Below are 17,500 nucleotides of genomic sequence, written 5' to 3' on the forward strand. Positions count from 1 at the left end.
GAGTTCTGTCATAAAAATTGTCTTGCGCGCTCAAACACCTCCACAGGCACCCGCTCAATTGTTTTGATTGTTGCACATGTAAAGTAAGACCAATGCGAAATTTCCAAAATAGTGACCATTTTTGTACCAGAAAATAATAATGTGACAGACACCAGTCTTGAGCACCGCACGCAACCTAACCTGGGAGAAGGGCGTGTGAATTGGCGGGCGAGACAAGTCCGTCTAAAAAGTTCTTTCTGGGCCTTCAAAAGCATCCTGCAATCTTTGCACTATCACAAAAAAGGGCAACGACTTATCGCACGTTAGGATTTTGGCCTAAATTACGCGGAATACACTTCACGTTCAAACGAAGGACGAAAACTGGTTCGTTTAAATCGTAACACGCAATATGTTTTGTTTTTCATGCACCGTTTAATTAATGTTTTGACTTGAATTGAAAAAACTCGACGTTTCTTTTTAAGTCATTGTTTCAGTTTTTAGCCATCATTTCTTTAAAATGATGCATCTGCGAACTAGCTTGCACTGTGATGTGATGGAAAAGCATTTGCAACAGAGTATTCTAATGTATTCAGCTTTGCGCACACACGATCCGTGCTCATACCTGGCGATATTACTTACAGTGTACAAGAACGGTGTCTTGATAACTGCTTCCACAACCACTCGAACTCGGAGAAACGTCTTCTAACTTGCGATCTCTTTTTGGCAAAGATAGTGCTGTTTGTCTATAAAGAGAATGTTGAGTGGTCATCGGATTTACCCATTTATTTACATCTAATTGCAGAATCATCATGTCGATCAATCAATCAATCCAATTTTGATCCGGGTTTACCCCGTAAACGGGGGTGGCCGGATTTACCCCACTTTGTCAGCAATCTTTCTAACTCTCACTCTCCATCTCGCTCGATTCATGGCGTCCTTTTTCTCCAAACCAACTCTCTTGCTCTCCTTCTCCACTTGCGTCTTCCACGTCTTCTTTGCCCTTCACTTCGAACTCCAACGCTTTTCTCAGAACATGCCCATCATCCGTCCTCCTCAACCACCAGTGTTACTCAATCTAAATGGGTAATACCCATATAATCTAATTTAGATCAGTGGGTGCAAGCCATCTCAGATGATCATCCGAGTCATCCAAACCATGCATGCACCGTATTTAGGTATAAGCACCCATTTTGAATAGTGCTGATAAACTGTGTTTAAGTCTAAACGCCCATTCTAAGTAAGCACCCATCTTAAATCGATTAGCTTTCAATATTGGTAATGGGTCTCTATTTAAGTATTATAAAAATTCGCCTTCATTCAGCAGCGTGCTTCCGTGATGGTGTGGTAGTTATCGATGATTCCTTACGCGTGGCTAACGGACTAGGTTCAACCTTTTTGTCATCCATGTCCGTCGATCATCTTAAAATTTCCTTCTTTTCCCTTTTTTTTCCTGACGAGAAAATTTCTAAGTATAGGGTAAACTTCATGTAATTGAAGTGAAAGAGGAAACGCATATTTAATGAGTTGCTTGGATGACTTGGATGATCATCTGAGATGGCTTACACCCAATGATCTAAATTTAGATTATATGGGTATTACCCATTTAGATTGTGTAACAAGGGTGCCTCAACACATGCCCATACCATCTGACTCCATTTGCCTTTGCCATCTGAACCACTGTTTCCTTCAATCCCAACATCTCCATCAGGTCCTCTGTCCTCTTCTTCTCCATCAGTTTTGCACCACAAATTGCTCTAACCATTGCTCTCTCAGTCCGTCTCAAAATTGCTATCTCATTTACCCTCAGACACCGTGTCTCACTCTCATATGAAATCGCCACTCTTACACAACTCCGATAAACCATTCCTTTCACCTTCAGCGAGAACCTTCGAAGTTGAAGCAGTTGTCTCGGGAATTTCCACTCATCCAAGTCCACAGAAAGATTAAGACCTTTTGAAGTAAATTCTATTATCTGGTTTGAAATCATTGAGGGAGGCTAAAAAATTCGGGGAAATAACTGGCTTGCTAGTATGTTTAATAATAAGATGCACATTTTTGTCTCGTTTGTCTTGTCTTTGCTCCGGCAATCATCTCCACAGCGACAAAAAACAATCTTTGGTCGGGTCTCTCAACCATTTCCGAGAAATGCAACAGGCTATGTCTTCGGAGAAATATCTGGACAACAAATCAATGAAAGCTGTTCATATTATGGCTTATACACTGTCCCTGACTGGTGTAAGGTATGCGATTTAATAACATTTTCAGTTATTCAAAAATAAATACTTTGAAGTTATTGTTGATAGGTCTTTCGTTACATTTAACTTTGCATATTGGTTGAAAAACTGCCTCACAATAACTAAGATTTCGTGAGAGAATATTGGACCACACTGCACTCATTGAAACCATATCAGATCAGTTCAGTTCAAAACTTAAGTTTGTTCACACTTCATCATGGGATATTGTATTGATTTGAACAGTAACTACTTGAGAATAGAATAACATTACGAATTTTCATTAGTAATAGCTACAAGAAGTGTCCGGGAGTCGGAGAAGCACAGCTTTCAAGCTGACCACCGGTAATGCAAGTCAAATACTTGTTCATTGAGTGTTCTTCAGATCGTTAAAGCAGTGTTCTGTTATAAAATTAGTGAAAAAAATAAGAAACAGTTCAGTTGTGAGACCATAATTAAGCCGAAAATGATAGCTTATAAGAAGGAAATTAGTACCCAGTCGCCAACAATTTCGAGACTCCTTTTTTCTTTGCTGGTAAAAACGCCCAATTTGTTTTGGCATAATGTAATTCTTTGCCTGCTTCGAAGTTATTGTTTCTCAGCGGTATGACTGTCTAACTACAAACAATAATGGCTTCAGACCAAACCACTGTCGTCCGGTATGACTTCATAAAAGCGATGAAATGGAAGGCAGCCAGGTCATTGAGTATTTTGGAGTGGGTGTGGAGCCGGCTACATCACGTCTTAATTTACTTTTAGCCAAGAAATACCGAAAATGACTTTACTTCTCCATGAATATACATGTCCATACTTATAATAACTGTAACAGTAAATTACGCAAATAAAGTCAAAATTATCCATACTTTGCACTCAGTTAGACTTCTACCTGCGCTGAAGAGAAACATTTGAATTTTCTTCTCCAAATTTTTATCACTTAAGTTCATTTGCGCGGTATTTATTATGGGAGAACTGGAAAATGTGCCATTTGCTGCTGTTTCAAGTTAAAAAGGAAATGGAAAAGGAAAGGAATAGAAATTTATTTCAGTGTCTGATATTCTAGCGCTGGAGCACTACGTAGGGACACAGTAAATTGAAATTAACAAATCAACGCAAATTAAATTTTGGAAAAGAATGGCAGAGGAATGAGAGAGGTAAGGTGACTAAAATACAGAAGAGAAAAAAGTGAGAGGAGGGGAAAAAGTATAAAGGACAATTAAAATTAACTTTTTAAAATTGTTCTCACTTGAACTAAAATCTCATAGTCGGTGTAAACGGGCCATCCATGCTCCAGATGAGTTCGAGGGTTACGAACGTGAATGGACATATACTGCAAAAGAAAACCAAAAAGTGGTTAAAAGGCTTTTAGACTATACAGTTGTGATTATTACAACGTAATAGGATATAGAGGATATAGGATACCTACAACTGTGCTTGTATTCCCTCGCAAATTCATCGTAGGCGGAAGCGCGTACCTTTCACTGTTTGGATGCATGTGAATCAAAAGTAACTACTGGTCAGGCGATAAAAACAGTTCAGTTCCTTTTGCGTGCACCGGCCTATCTGAATCACCCACTGGATTATCAATCTGATATTTGATTGACAAGTTGTGTTATGGATATATGTCTGACCACATGTCTGCGCATATCCGACGGAAAGGGCAAATACTAATATTTTTCACTGACATGCTGGTACTCATGCATATCTTCATAAAAATAACTTCTCAAAACATTTCATTGGCTCCGATTACAAATTTTTGGTTTTTTGGCTATTGAAGTTTTTATGTGGCTGTTGTGGTGTTGTTCGGTTTAAAGGAACAATATTTGAATACCATTTATTTCCATATCGAGCAGACCAGAAAGCGCGAAGCACATTTTTGTTAATAGCGAATAACTTCGAAGATGAAACAAGAACTTCGTCGACATAGTCATTTTTATTCATGAAAACTTCAATAAAAAGCCTTACAATTTCTCTGGCTGACTGCACCTGAATCAAATCACGCTAAAACTTGCTTCTTCTTCTTCCTTATCAGGACCTATCAGGCCTTTGTTACTCAAGTCACAAAACCAATGAAATTAGGATCGAGGCATGATCCGTGTGACTCCTGCTGGGCTGTTCATTGGAGGACTAAAAATTACTAAAATTTATCTTTGGAAAATATGAGGAAGGAAAATATTCTTCCTTGCAGGCCAATTTTATTGCCAATAACATCAACAACACTCGACCCCAATCGATCAAGCTCACAGATCATACCAATAAGTCACAACGCATGTACCAAAAATGGATTAGGTTTTCAGGAGGACGTGCCACTGGAGAATTTCAAGTGTTTGTTCCAATATAATTTGGAAAAACCAAACTGACTGTTAATGCGCAAACATTGTAAAAAGTAGGTAGCATGGTTCATCAAGGATGGGCACAATCTCCAAGTTTGAAAACAGATGAATGAGAACGCCGGGAATTGAGAGTTTTTAACTTTTCAGTGTTGCTATTTAACAATTATTCTGCGAAATCGCGCGGAATATCGCCTGATACTTACCCGACGAGGCCGTAGGCCGAGTTGGCTAAAATCAGGCAATATTCCGCAAGATTGAGCAGGACAATTGTTTTATTATTCAACACATTAATGACAAAGCACAATTTTCTACGTTTATTGAAAAAAAAAACCTGGAAAAACTACCATTTTTCTCCGCGACTTTCAAAATTAGGTATATCGAAAGAATACGCACTACAAATATTGAGCGCGCTATGACCATATTTGGACATTGTCACAATAGAATATTATACATGTTCGTATAATGGAATTTTCCGGGGCGGAGTTGCCATAAATGTCTTAATGTCTCGGTTTTTTCCCAAATATTATCGAAAATACATTTTGACATAACTGAGCTTTCACAACAAAAATACTCATGGCCAGTTTTTATCGGGGGCTTTTCCCTAAGAAATGAAAAGATCGGTAGTATAATACAGTCTGCCTATCCATTCAGATTTTTAAAATAATATATCTTTTCTTGCTTTTGATGCAAGGATCTAAAAAGTTTGAGAGATTTAACAGTTCAATATATTGCGCAAACTGATCAAAATATGTCAAAGGAATCGTCAAGGTGGCTGAATTTCGCAAGAACTTTCATATATGTTATATTAAGCAGACATCTACCAGATACGATTCCATGGACTATGACAGCAAAGCATAAAGCAAGGTTACCTCTAATTTTAATATCTTACCTCGATGTCTACTCCTTCTGTAGACATATTCTTTTAGGATGCAACGGGATTGAAGATAAAGGTCAGCTAAACACAAATGCTAACAGTTCCCGTTCAAGGAACTGAAGCTAAAAGCACCGCCGGAAAAGCACGTCTTTCCAATTGTCGCAGTGCAACCGAGGTCACAAGTACGGCTTGTTATTGTAGATTGAAAACGATGTTTAAATCCATCAAGATCAAGGAAAGCTCCTCTCATGACATGTCCCTGTCACAACTGCATTACTAAAATGCATCAAACAGATAGCATTGCAACTCACTCTTTCTTAGCGGTTCATCAATTTTGAATTGACACCAATCATGATAGATTTTCCGCAATATGATATGTGTTATTCGTAAGGTCAAGTGCTTCTTTTAATTGTATGGCACAGAGACGTCTTTGTTTCAGGCAATGGCACGTTAGTTCACCTTCATGTCAGTGATTCACGTATGAAAGTGACTAAAGTAAAGACCGCAAGGCGGAGACTGATTGATTTAGTACACTCAAGGTGACAACCGCGCTTCTCGTCACGCAGCGGATAAAAATTTATTGGAACTTCAAGAAACTGGGTAATTGATAAAAAGTGTAGTTAACCGAACCGTAAAATGAAAGCTAGATTTTTAAAAGAGTGCTTAGGCCTAATCACTGAAACGAGCGCTTAGGCTTAGTCAGTAAACGAATGCAGATTCATCACATTATCTCGTAAAGAGTGTGATTAACGGAACCGCAATATGAAAGCTAAAATTTGAATGAAAGAACGAGGCTCGGCGGCTCGACGGCTCGCCACTCGAGTGATACTTCTTTAAAAAATGGCCTGTATTCTGTAGTTTATCCGCACTTACGTCCTCACGCTTTCACAACGGCGAATATCCATTGTGCTTTGCGCTTTAGTTCACGATTTTAGAACGAGAAATATACATTCTAATTACCGATTTTGGCCTGAGGACTCGGAAGAGTATCTACTGTATATAGCCCTCTTGGGCTCTCACGCTTTGAGAACGAAGATTATTCATTGTGTTTTGTACTTTGGGGCATTTATGATTTTAGAACGGGGAACATACATTCTTAGTAGCGCAAAATCGGTGAAAATTGGTTAAATAGGAGAATCATAAAAATCTCAGAATCGGACAATAGGAGAATCGGAAAAATCGTAGAATCAGAGAATGAAAATTGGTAAAATAGGAGAATCGGAAAAATCTTAGAATCGGACAATAAAAATTGGCAAAGTAGGAGAATCGGAAAAATCGTAGAATCGGAAAAATCGCAGAATCTGAACAAGCGGAGAATCTGAAGAATCGGAAGAATCGTACGTCAAAAGTCATATTTTACTATTGTACGATTTAGCCGTAATCGCACCCTTCTGGGTCTGCGCAGTCTGCATTCTACAGTCTGTGTTTCACATTGACCGGATAAGTAATCCTTACAGAGTTCTTTTGATATACATGTATTATAAAGAAAATGCATTTTGCACTTATTTGAAATGATTTTCTCATTTGCATTAGCCAAAAATGAGCGTAATTTTAGACTAATGTAGATAATAAAAGCATGCCACTGGCACAATCTATTCGAGCCTATGAATCGTCACGACACGTCAGAGAGGCCCTGGGAACAACTACCTTGTCGTAAGAAGCAGCAGCGAGAGAGCAACGGTTTCTTTGATTGAAGTTTTTATCTGTCATTTTGAACTTGTTTTCACTATGAAAGAGAAAAAGCAAAGCCAGTCAAAGTCCAAACGGCGGATAAAATCAAATGTACTTTGAATTATTTTTCGAGGAAATGTTGCTGTATTGGGTTGCGTTACAAAATTAACATAAACTGAATTTTAATGTTTTTGTTTTTAATGATTAAATTTTCAAAAATGTTACGATTAGATGCGAAGACGAACCGTAGCTAACGCTTTTCCCGAAGTAAAAGATGATGAGCAAGGCCTAAGGATAATGGAGATGGACTCGACTGGTGAGGAAACAAAGGAAACCGCTTCAGGTGATCGTTTCATTCAACCAAGTTAAATATAACAGTTTATTGCAATAATAATAATAATAATAATAATAATAATAATAATAATAATAATAATAATAATAATAATAATAATGATGAGGATGATAATGAGGATGATGATGATAACGATAACAGCAACATTTTGTATTGTGCAGCTCCAAAAGTTCACAGCACTTCACTATAAAATTCGTATATAATGAAATCTTAAGTGAGCAAGTAGCCTCAAACAAAATTTTCATTGTTATTGTTGTTTTATTTACTCCATTCGAAAAAAATACATTATCACATTATCAGCACTATTGACTTAATAATGAAGTACCTCTTAAGGAGATATATCATAAAAAATCATAATGTGAAATCACATAAAAATAGAATGGAGAAGGGCACAGTATAGTAAAATCAGTAACAGTCGCTGAGCCCCTTATGTCCCTAGATTCTTTTAAAAGGAATAAGTTGAGTTGTTAAAGCCTGTCATACAGTGCGGCAGAATTCCAGTGTCTGGTCTAGTTGCTGTGATTGAGATAGCTCGGCCTTCATCTTTTTTCCAATGCAGTGCATTTGGGAGCGAACAATAACTAAAGGATCAAGTGGCTCATTATCAAAATTTCAGCGACCAGTTTGACTATGAGGTTGACAATCGAAAACCCATGTCCAAAATTAGGATTCGCTTTGTGAGCTACTCTAGGATAGGGGGGATTTGGAGAGTTTACTCTAGTATAGGGTAGCAAAATTCAGCTGAACCAGCTCTGGTATAGGCTAAGGGTTCCAGGGTCCCAGCAGCACATCCCCACCCAGAAATTCCTAAAGTACCACCTCTGGGGATTAGCACAAACCAGTGTTAAATACCATGGAAACCTTTAGGTTTTGATGCCTCTTAAGCAAATGTTAGTGCCAACCAGGCTTCAAGCAACTGGCCCCAGATATATATCTAAAGTGGTTATAAAGTTATCATGATTGCATGGCAATGGCAGTGCTAGGGCTATTGTAAATGCGTTTTTATGATAAAACATCCATTTTGTTCCTTTTTTGCTTATCACCGCTGACGAATTAGGAGACATTCCAGTTTTAGTGTGGACAGGCGAAAAACCAAAATGTTAGGGCATAGAAAACTGATTATGATTCATGTAAACAAACATCAGTTATTGTTTTCCCTAGAATCAAATGAGTGTTTCATACATTAATTTGTCTCCACAGATGGGCCACAAACCTCTGTTGTTACTTCCCTCATGTCCAATAACAGAGCTCTAGCAGCAGCTTTAGGTACAGATTGCTTCTTTTTCAAAACATAAATTTCAAAACAGATAGTCCAAAATAATCATTATTTTTGAAATGGATCATTTAATTTTTTCAGAAGATGCACAGCTTGAGCTCCGCTCTATTAATCGTGAAAACATTCAGCTGAGGAAACAAATTCATGAAGATCATCACCTATTTGTGGAGAAGACCAGGGATCTAGAGAAACAACTCAGATCCCTTGAGCAATTTTCAGGAAACAATTTACCGAAGCCAGCTCAGGTAGTCTTCTGCCTAAAAACTTACAGGTTGTACCCTGGCATATTTGTGTGAAGGTTTCTAGAAAGAAGGTTTTCTTTGGTTTAGTCAACCCTTTGCTGAGAAATATCACATTCCATCTAGCAGATTTTGTTTTAGAAAATAGCAAACAAATCCATTCAACTAAATTCAGTATGCATTTAGTTTAAATCCATCAAGATAATTCAGTAGCTTCGTAATCTTGTTACACATGATTATTGCATAAGCAAGCTTCGCCCCTATTTCACATTTTGCTGGAATTGCTCTGTCATTGTTATAAAAATTTGGTTCATACTTAAAGTATGCAGAAAGCGTCATACAACTGTACCTGTGAAGTTGAGAGAGCAGTCAAGAAGTTCAGTTGATTTTGGCAGCAGGTTATTTAAGCTACTCTTATTATCTTGTGCTCTCCAAACTTGCTACATAGATTGAAACCCTTTACAAACCTATGGAACACACTAATATTATTTTTATTGAATCCATAAATCCAGGTTATTTTCCATGATGTGTACAATCTCCTGAAAGAAACATGTACCCAGTTTCTTCAAGGCTCCAACTTTCTATCAGATGCACTTCATCTTGTAAATTCCCTTCTCACACAATCTAACGGACTTGTGAAAGTTGAAGATGTCAGTACACATAAGTATGTTCATGCACTGTTCAACCAAGTGTCTCCTTATGTGGACCCAGTTGTCAGTACTGCTTGCACCACCCCTCCTCCAGATGACCTTGCTAATCCTGCTTGCACCACCCCTCCCCCAGATGAGCCATCTTCTATGGAAATCACAACATCTCAGGATGTTACCATAGAAACATTCGACACTGCATTGAGGCCCTCACATAGAGGTAAGTCATGTTACTGTTTTTTTGTTTGTGACAAAGCTAATACCTTTTGAAGATAATGTCCTCAGAGCTCTCAAGTAACATAATTTAGGCACTGGAATTCACTGATCTAAAGAATTGTAGTGGTCTTGTCTTTAAAGAAACCATCAATGCATGTCAAGCAAACATTTTATTTTGTATTATGTAGTTATTTGATGTTTGGCAGGTGTGCTTGTCTTGTTTCCTTCCATCAAATGCGCAGTTTGGGAGTCCTTTTTATGTTTTCTCTATACTCAGAGCATGGGAAGATTGGTGATGATCTTGCAGCAATGGATATTGACCAGTTACAAGTTGAAAACAGACGTTGCTCAAAGAGGAAAAGTTCTATGGGAGTTAGCTACACTGAACCAACTCTTAACAGGTTGATGATTGTTACTATTGCAGTTTTGAAGTTTGACAGTCCATTCTCATTTTTATAATGACTTTTGTCTTAAAGTTCCAAATTCTTGAAATCGATATCGATGTGAGCTTGAGGTTGAGGGACCCCATGCCTTGAAAAGAGATAAGAAAGGGCAACTGAAACCTGCTGAAAAACCGCACAGGATGTTGATATCTTTCTTTGTAGATTGTTATAGAAATCTTTGAATATGAGGTTATTTTGAAGATTATTGCAAAGATCTTTGTTTGGGATTTTTACAGGATCTCAATAAGTCGACACTTGCCGAAACTGTTTGCTTAGATCTTTGAACAAGGATATTGTAGACATTTTGTTGAGATCTCAACAAAAATGAGCAGAATTTGTTCGGCAGCCTTAAGAATGTTTGAACTGGCCTGGGTAACTTATAGCTACCTATGTGCTGCATAAAATCATTTGAGCTGAAGTACATGTTTCAACCTCCCTCTTTCATGTTCAACAGCAAATTGCGTAGGGGAGACCGATTTACTGATACTACATTTTGTGAAGACGGAGTATTTTGGGAAACTCGTAAGAGTAAGTTGATTTCTTCAAGGGAATCTCTTGATTTTGCTATCTAGTTTTGAATTTACTAACTTAACGGTTTCCCTTTTACTTCTTTTCCATGTTAGAAAAGAAAGCACAGTCAAAAAGGCAGGCTTCGTTAACACTCTGTGGAAGAACGGTAAACGCTTTAAACATTGCTTGCAAGCATTGTTAAGCCCCGGCTACACGTTCAAACGTTGTTATAGCACATTTGTTGGATCAACAATGTTAGGTGTAACATGCATGCTTGATGACGTTTGTTCAACATTTTTTGTTGGAAGAATGTTTTAATTTCGATCAAACGTTTTCTCCAACATACAACAAATGTTGAAGCGTGTATCCGCCCTTTCAACAATAGAGAGCTTTAGATTCTAGGACGAGAACGACTACGAGTACGAGATTTTCTCATAGAACAACAGTGAGTGCACGCAAACCATCGTCATTTTGGCGGAGAAAACGTGATATCGTCGTCATGTCAGTACGAGGTTTTGCAAAGATGGCGTTGTGTCAAAACAAGTCAAGGTAGCAGTTTTGGCATTTTTCGATCAGCAAAAAGGCTCAGTTATCAGCAATAAGAATAACTGAGCAACCTATACTGAGCCCTATACTGCCAACAAAGAGTAAGATTGATCGTACCGGTTATAAATTTTCTTAGTATTTTCGCTTAAAGCGGACAGTCAAAACTAGCGATTGCAGGATATCAGGCCCAATTTGAACGGCACAAATCTCTTGCTCCTGCGGTGCTGCAGTGACCATTCAAAATTATGCAATTAAGTTAGGTGAACAACTGCTACCGCAGTGCCGTAGTGGATGAAAAATGAAGTCTGAATTAGTTTAAAGACTGCTACCGTAGTGCCGCAGTCGATGACGAATTAAGTCTGAGTGAGTCGAACGACTGCTACCGCAGTGCCGTAGTGCCGTAGTCGATGAATTATGAAGGGATTAGTATTGCTATGGAGGATAGACCTGGGATAAGGGTAATAATTTTGTCTCAACCTGTGGAAGAGCCAGCTAATCCATTTCCAACATTGTTGCATCAAACGAAATGTTTGATCAAAATCAAATCTTACCCAAAGATTCTTCAAAGCAAAAACGCTCGCTAAACCTCATCCGACAATACAGGGGTACCCAACAAAGGTGTTCCCCAAAATATATCTGTTCCGCAGTGGAAATTCAGCTGGCTGACAAGTTATTAAATTTCATACTTTTTAGCATTTCAATAAACCTACTCGGCTAAGTGCCCGGGCAAACTGCTTCAACCTTTGCTTCAAAATCTGTTGGATTATGTGGAACGATGTTGAACGATGTTGATTGCTAGTAGGGGTGGGCAAACGGTTTCATGATTTCAACAAAGCTCAGGACAGGCCTTGTATTCAGTCCCAGGCTGCAGCTGCAGTTGTATTTTAATAACATTTTAATAACATTTTAAACATCATTATGATAAGTCATTTATGCATATATGTATATATTATTTTATTTTATTTATTTACTTATTTATTTATTTTGTACATCATTGTACATAGTTCCGTAATCCGGCCTTTGGGCTGCCATGGAGTATTTTTAAAGGGAACCATCACTAAAACAGGAATATATCTTTAAAATAGTTAACATAATGCTCACAATCAAAATTGTTCGAACGTTTTCCAATGGGAGCGTTTGTATCCGAAATAAATAAATTTTAAAAACGGTTGTTTTGGTTTTCAAATTTCCCGGGCGCCACCATCTTGAATAATTGTAACGTGTCATGGAAATTTGAAAACCAAAACAAGCGTTTTTGAAATTCATTTATTTCGGATACAAACGATTCCATTGGAAACTATCTGTCCATCTATCTATCTATCTATCTATCTATCTATCTATCTATCTATCTATCTATCTATCTATCTATCTATCTATCTATCTATCTATCTATCTATAGGAACATGATACAGTCATTGAGAGACCGACTAGTTCGCACGCTCATACCCAACAATAGGGAGCTTAAGCAACGACAACGGCGACGGCAACGAGAACGTCATCTCAAAATATAAATTCGCGTTATTGTAATCGCTTCGTTACTATTTCAACTTTTTTATTATGACGGGGGTGTGGTAGTTCCTCAAAAATGACGCTGGTAGGAACGGCGCTCAATTTAGGGCAGAAAATGAAAATTTATCCTCAAGTAATGACGTTTTTCATAAAACGTAAAATTTGGCTATTTCACGTTGTAGTTTTGCTGACGACGGCAATGAAATGGACGAAAGTGAAAAACACACGTGCAGGGCGTGCAAAGCTATTATTTTTGCCTACTAAATATGCAAATTTGTGACGTTCTCGTTGCCGTCGCCGTTGTCGTTGCTTAAGCTCCCTAGTGTTGAAGGAGGGAACAGCAAACGGCTTCAACTTCGTTCAACATTCGCGAAAGCAAAAGAAATGTTGAATGAAAAACAGTTTAAACGCTTTTAAACTCATTCAACATCGATTCAACTTCGTTTCAACATCGCTGTTCAACAAAATCAAACGGATGTTGAAGCAAATGTAGAAGCCGTTTGCCGCCCCCCCCCCCTCCCCCGGGCACGTGACGTCACGGTGGCCATGTTGGTGTCCCCAACTCATCCTCCGGGAATTGAGCTTGAGTGGAAAAACAAGGTTACTAATCACGCGAGCTAAAACACTCCATACCGGATCCGAAATAATAGACCTTTTCGGCTTGTACATTTTGTTTTCCCAATACAGATCATGTGATAATACTCAGGAGGTTTGGTCTTTTGTTTTGTTCATTAAAGTGAGGGTATGCAAGCATGAATATGCCTGCATGCACTCTTTTTAATGAACAAAACAAAGGACCAAGCCTCCTGAGTATTATCACATGATCTGTATTGGGAAAACAAAATGTACAAGCCGAAAAGGTCTATTCATGTCCATGAAAGAAAAGAACAAAGCGAACATAACAATATTCAATTATCAAGACCTAATCGGAATAACAATGGTCCTTTTGTCCTCAGCCATTTTAGTCCGGTATATGAAAGTCTAACCCAAATCATTGTTGTACCCAATTCAAACCCTTTGGGATTTAAACGTTTTATTCCAGGTATTTCCATATCATTTAAATATGAATGCTACATTATCATGCAAGTACAGTACACAATCTTAATCCCGGGAGATTTGAATTGAGTACAACATTGAGTTAGCCGATTAGGTCTATCCGTGCTGGCTGGATGAGAAGAGAAACTGGGGAAGACTGGAGGAGAACTCGTTCACGAGAAGCTAACCGCTGGTTCAACTTAACGCATGTTGAGAAAAAAAAAAACCTGTTTTGACTGGTTTGGCGAGCAGGTTCTCTGCTGGCTGGGAGTTTCCATCGCTAGTCAAGCTGTGAGCTGAAATAATCATCCTGGGCCCGGTTCCTCGAAAGCCGATTAACTTAATCCAGGATTAGCGTAAACTTTTGTTTCACGTTTTCAACTTTTTGGTGAAAGTTTCTTTTGCTTATTTTCGTTTTTCAAGATTGACGTCTTCTCATGTAAAGTTCTGCCGAAAATCTGTGTTGAACAGCATTTGGAAGTAGAGAAATAAACTGCTTGGTTAATTTTTAATCTTAGATTAGCGTTAATCGGCTTTTGAGGAACTGGGCCCTGGTGGTGCCCTTTTCTTTTCCCAGCAAAATTAAAAAACTTAAAAAAAAATGTTTTACAAGCGTTTTCTTGTAACTTTTTTGCCTATTATCGTACATTTTGGAAATAATTTTAATTTTCGTTGAGTGCCCCTGACAAAATGATGCCCGTTGAAACATTGGAAAAGGAAATTTGGATCGATTTGTTGCATAGCGCTACCCTAATGAACTTTGTCTTTGTCTTTGTCTAACCCTAAATCCAAACTTATTACTTTTCGTTTTCTTTCCAGAAAAAGCGAGCTCCCCTCACTGATTTGACAAATGTCATAAAAGAGGAGCCCTGGTTTTGAATACGTCTTCACAAACACGTCATCATTGGAGACTGAGAGCACAGACCAACGATATTTGTTTGCCAGAATACGTCAAACCGACCAAGAGATAAATTTAGCAACTTGATCACAAAATGGTGATAGCATAGAAGCACAAGCACAGCAATCCACAGTTTCCACAGAAAACACAAAGCCTGGAAAATTATACCAGTTTGTTGCGTGGTTTCCTTTGCATTTATTTGTTATCCTGAACGCTGACAACCCTTTGCAGGGCTTGCTTGTATTGTACATACATGTACATCCCTTTGGCATTCGCTGTTTTTTTTTCTGGGAACATTCCAAGGTTCCGCCTTTCAAAACACCAGCCTGAACAGAAAGGATAAATGAATATGACAAGGAAGTATCTTTTGGTGATCACCGGGGGTTTCTCTCAAATAATATTTATATTTATAATAATACATAACACTAATGAAGACCAAGTATTTATATCCAGAATATTTATTAAAGAAAGAAGAAATCTTCTCTGGTGAATATTTTACTTAGAGTTGCGCATCAAACTATTCAGTGTGCGTCTTTCATATGCAAATTGCTCGTTAGCCTAATAAATGACCAGGGACACTTGGATAGCATTTCTGCTCCATTGCCATTGGTCATGTTTTAAGAAATTTAGCTCTGTTTCGAAACAATGCCACATGCGAATGAACAAAAGTAAGGTCTGTACTCCCAGCAACTTTGTTAAAGATTCGTGCAACCCTGTGGCGTAACAACTTGTTTCTTAAATTTTGTAAACTTGATACCAGTTGCTGCAGTCGAAGTCTTTGGTTTTATCATCGGAGTTGATAATGTAAAATGGCCACCGTACAGAGATTCTAAAAGCTGACGTTTCGAGCGTTAGCCCTTCGTCAGAGCGAATCGAGGAATTGTGGCTTACGTGTAGTTTTTATAGTAGAGTAGGAGCTACGCTATTGGTGGTAACATGGCAGGAACCGTGGAAGTCTCTTATAGTTGCCAGGCAGTTAATTTTATAACGCTGAATGAGAATCGACTCAGTTTTCTTTTACTCCTCCTGGCTATTTTCTTATTTTGAGCAAACTATATACCAAGACGCCTAACTCAGACCATGCCCAATTGGTATTTTCACAGCTTTTTTTCTCCGGGGAGGAATGGGTTAGGCGCACAGAGTGGCAAGGAGCTGAGTGTGTGATTGACAACTCGGTGATGGGCTTCATCTGCTCGGATTGCTAAGATGACGTCACGCATTGTCGAACCATCCTAATGTAATATAAAGACGAAAAATAGTTAAGGATTGCATCAAAAGCGAAAGGGAAACAAATGGACATACATGCATGGTGGTTTGGTTGAAAACAAACTCGTGTAGTTTGAGTTCGTGGGAATATAAATCTTGCTATGCTAGCAAAGTCATTCAAGGGTATGGAATCAGCGTAGCACATTGCTTACCGGTATTTGCCAATAGTTGACGGCAATCTTTGGGGCCAGCTGATTTTTCCACAAGGGTAACTTTCCACTTTCAATACACTGGTGAAGAAAAGTGAATTCAGAGAAAAAGAAATAGCCAAACTTCCCTATTTCTGAGGTGACTAGTTTACTAATGGACGACTAGAAATAACGAAAGGCGCAATCAAACTTCCAAGCCCTATGACGAGTTTTATATCCAGTGATCTTGATTCAAAAAACGCGAAAATTTATTTTTTACAATGACTGCAAGATTCTCGCGCGCTCATTGGCTAATTTTTATTGTCAATAAGCGGACAGACACATGAATTTATAATTTGTGCGATAATGACGCGATATTACTCTCGTCAGATTGAAGTTTCTTGCATTTTTGTGTCGCGGTCCTTCTCGTGTTTTGACTTAATTTTGATCCCTCTGCCTTTTTGTTATTATAGAAAAACAAATTGATATCAGTTTTTCATGCGTCTGTACTGTTATTGACAATGAATTTCGTCATAACATTGTCAAAGCAGTCTGCGGATCCACTCGGCTATCGCCTCGTGGATCCACGGCCACTTTGACAATGCTATGAAGAAATTCATGATCAATAACAGGACAGACGCATGAAAAAGTGTCATCAATTTTTTAAATGATATGCATTGTAGATGCCACGAAAGCCATTATTGCCGGTAGATGGATATTTTCTTTTGTTTTGTTCAACTGTTCAATTGACGTTTAATTTTAAAAAATATGTACACGTTCTAGTGACTAATCAAATGCCAGTAATACTTAATACAGTGGAGCTGCGGCCACTTTGACAATGCTATGAAGAAATTCATGATCAATAACAGGACAGACGCATGAAAAAGTGTCATCAATTTTTAAAATGATATGCATTGTAGATGCCACGAAAGCCATTATTGCCGGTAGATGGATATTTTCTTTTGTTTTGTTCAACTGTTCAATTGACGTTTAATTTTAAAAAATATGTACACGTTCTAGTGACTAATCAAATGCCAGTAATACTTAATACAGTGGAGCTGAGCCGGTGTCGGCGTTGATCGCCGGGAAAACGAGTGCCAGAAAATCATTTCCTTTTGATATAGGACCAAAGCAATGTCATGAGAAATCAATCTACTCCACAGCCTGGGGAAAGACAGCGTGACAAGAATAAATCGGAGTCTAACCTCGAGACAGTGGGTATATGTTTTGACCGCCTCTTCCTCTAAATATCCAACGAATCTGTGGCAGAACTTGGGACTGATCAGGTAAGCCAGGAAAAACAGGTTTACAAAAACGCCTTGCAAAAGACAACAAGAAAAACAAAACTTT

At 38.3% G+C, this 17,500-nt stretch overlaps 3 protein-coding genes across 11 annotated transcripts in view; 1 reads left to right on the forward strand and 2 right to left on the reverse strand.

The window, feature by feature from the left end:
* LOC138043206 (uncharacterized) overlaps positions 1-5,725 on the reverse strand; it is an 11,044-nt gene extending 5,319 nt beyond the window's left edge. Inside the window, exons 1-3 of one of the 3 annotated variants that reach the window (XM_068889368.1) lie at positions 5,430-5,725; positions 3,454-3,537; positions 619-722 (exon numbers count right to left, since the gene is read on the reverse strand). In XM_068889368.1, the coding sequence (XP_068745469.1) occupies positions 619-722; positions 3,454-3,537; positions 5,430-5,456 (215 nt within the window). In that variant the 5' untranslated portion in view covers positions 5,457-5,725. Of the gene's footprint in view, positions 1-618; positions 723-3,453; positions 3,538-3,629; positions 3,776-5,429 lie in introns of those variants that run through there. The other 2 variants (XM_068889359.1, XM_068889376.1) reach the window with 2 other exon arrangements.
* Positions 5,726-5,846: 121 nt separating this feature from the next.
* On the forward strand, positions 5,847-15,236 carry LOC138043224 (uncharacterized). 7 transcript variants are annotated; one of them, XM_068889408.1, is made up of 9 exons: positions 5,848-6,014; positions 7,317-7,428; positions 8,638-8,703; positions 8,795-8,958; positions 9,465-9,819; positions 10,093-10,216; positions 10,713-10,786; positions 10,882-10,934; positions 14,678-15,236. In XM_068889408.1, exons 2-9 carry the CDS (start codon positions 7,317-7,319, stop codon positions 14,735-14,737), a joined length of 1,008 nt encoding a protein of 335 aa, XP_068745509.1. In that variant the 5' UTR covers positions 5,848-6,014; the 3' UTR covers positions 14,738-15,236. The 7 variants fall into 7 exon arrangements, with proteins under 7 accessions (XP_068745535.1, XP_068745509.1, XP_068745526.1 ...); XM_068889386.1 differs by lacking the exon at positions 5,848-6,014 and adding an exon at positions 7,039-7,196; XM_068889393.1 differs by lacking the exon at positions 5,848-6,014 and adding an exon at positions 7,039-7,196 and having other exon boundaries at positions 10,887-10,934; positions 14,678-14,846.
* The window catches only part of LOC138043259 (alternative oxidase, mitochondrial-like), a 7,427-nt gene continuing 5,125 nt past the window's right edge, over positions 15,199-17,500 (reverse strand). Inside the window, exons 7-9 of the mRNA XM_068889448.1 lie at positions 17,356-17,468; positions 16,175-16,252; positions 15,199-15,988 (exon numbers count right to left, since the gene is read on the reverse strand). Of these exons, the coding sequence (XP_068745549.1) occupies positions 15,854-15,988; positions 16,175-16,252; positions 17,356-17,468 (326 nt within the window). The 3' untranslated portion in view covers positions 15,199-15,853. The remainder of the gene's footprint in view (positions 15,989-16,174; positions 16,253-17,355; positions 17,469-17,500) is intronic.

Source organism: Montipora capricornis, chromosome 1, assembly GCF_036669925.1.
Source record: "Montipora capricornis isolate CH-2021 chromosome 1, ASM3666992v2, whole genome shotgun sequence".
In the NCBI taxonomy this organism is placed as follows: Eukaryota; Metazoa; Cnidaria; class Anthozoa; order Scleractinia; family Acroporidae; genus Montipora; species Montipora capricornis.

What these genes read in the sequence shown, in the direction of transcription:
- LOC138043224 (XM_068889386.1), top strand. Translation starts at nt 7,143, where the DNA reads ATGAAAGAGAAAAAGCAAAGCCAGTCAAAGTCCAAACGGCGGATAAAA. An exon ending in AGCTCTAGCAGCAGCTTTAG is followed by an intron (nt 8,704 to 8,794) that starts GTACAGATTGCT and finishes TAATTTTTTCAG; the next exon opens with AAGATGCACAGCTTGAGCTC. An exon ending in ATTGAGGCCCTCACATAGAG is followed by an intron (nt 9,820 to 10,092) that starts GTAAGTCATGTT and finishes CTCTATACTCAG; the next exon opens with AGCATGGGAAGATTGGTGAT.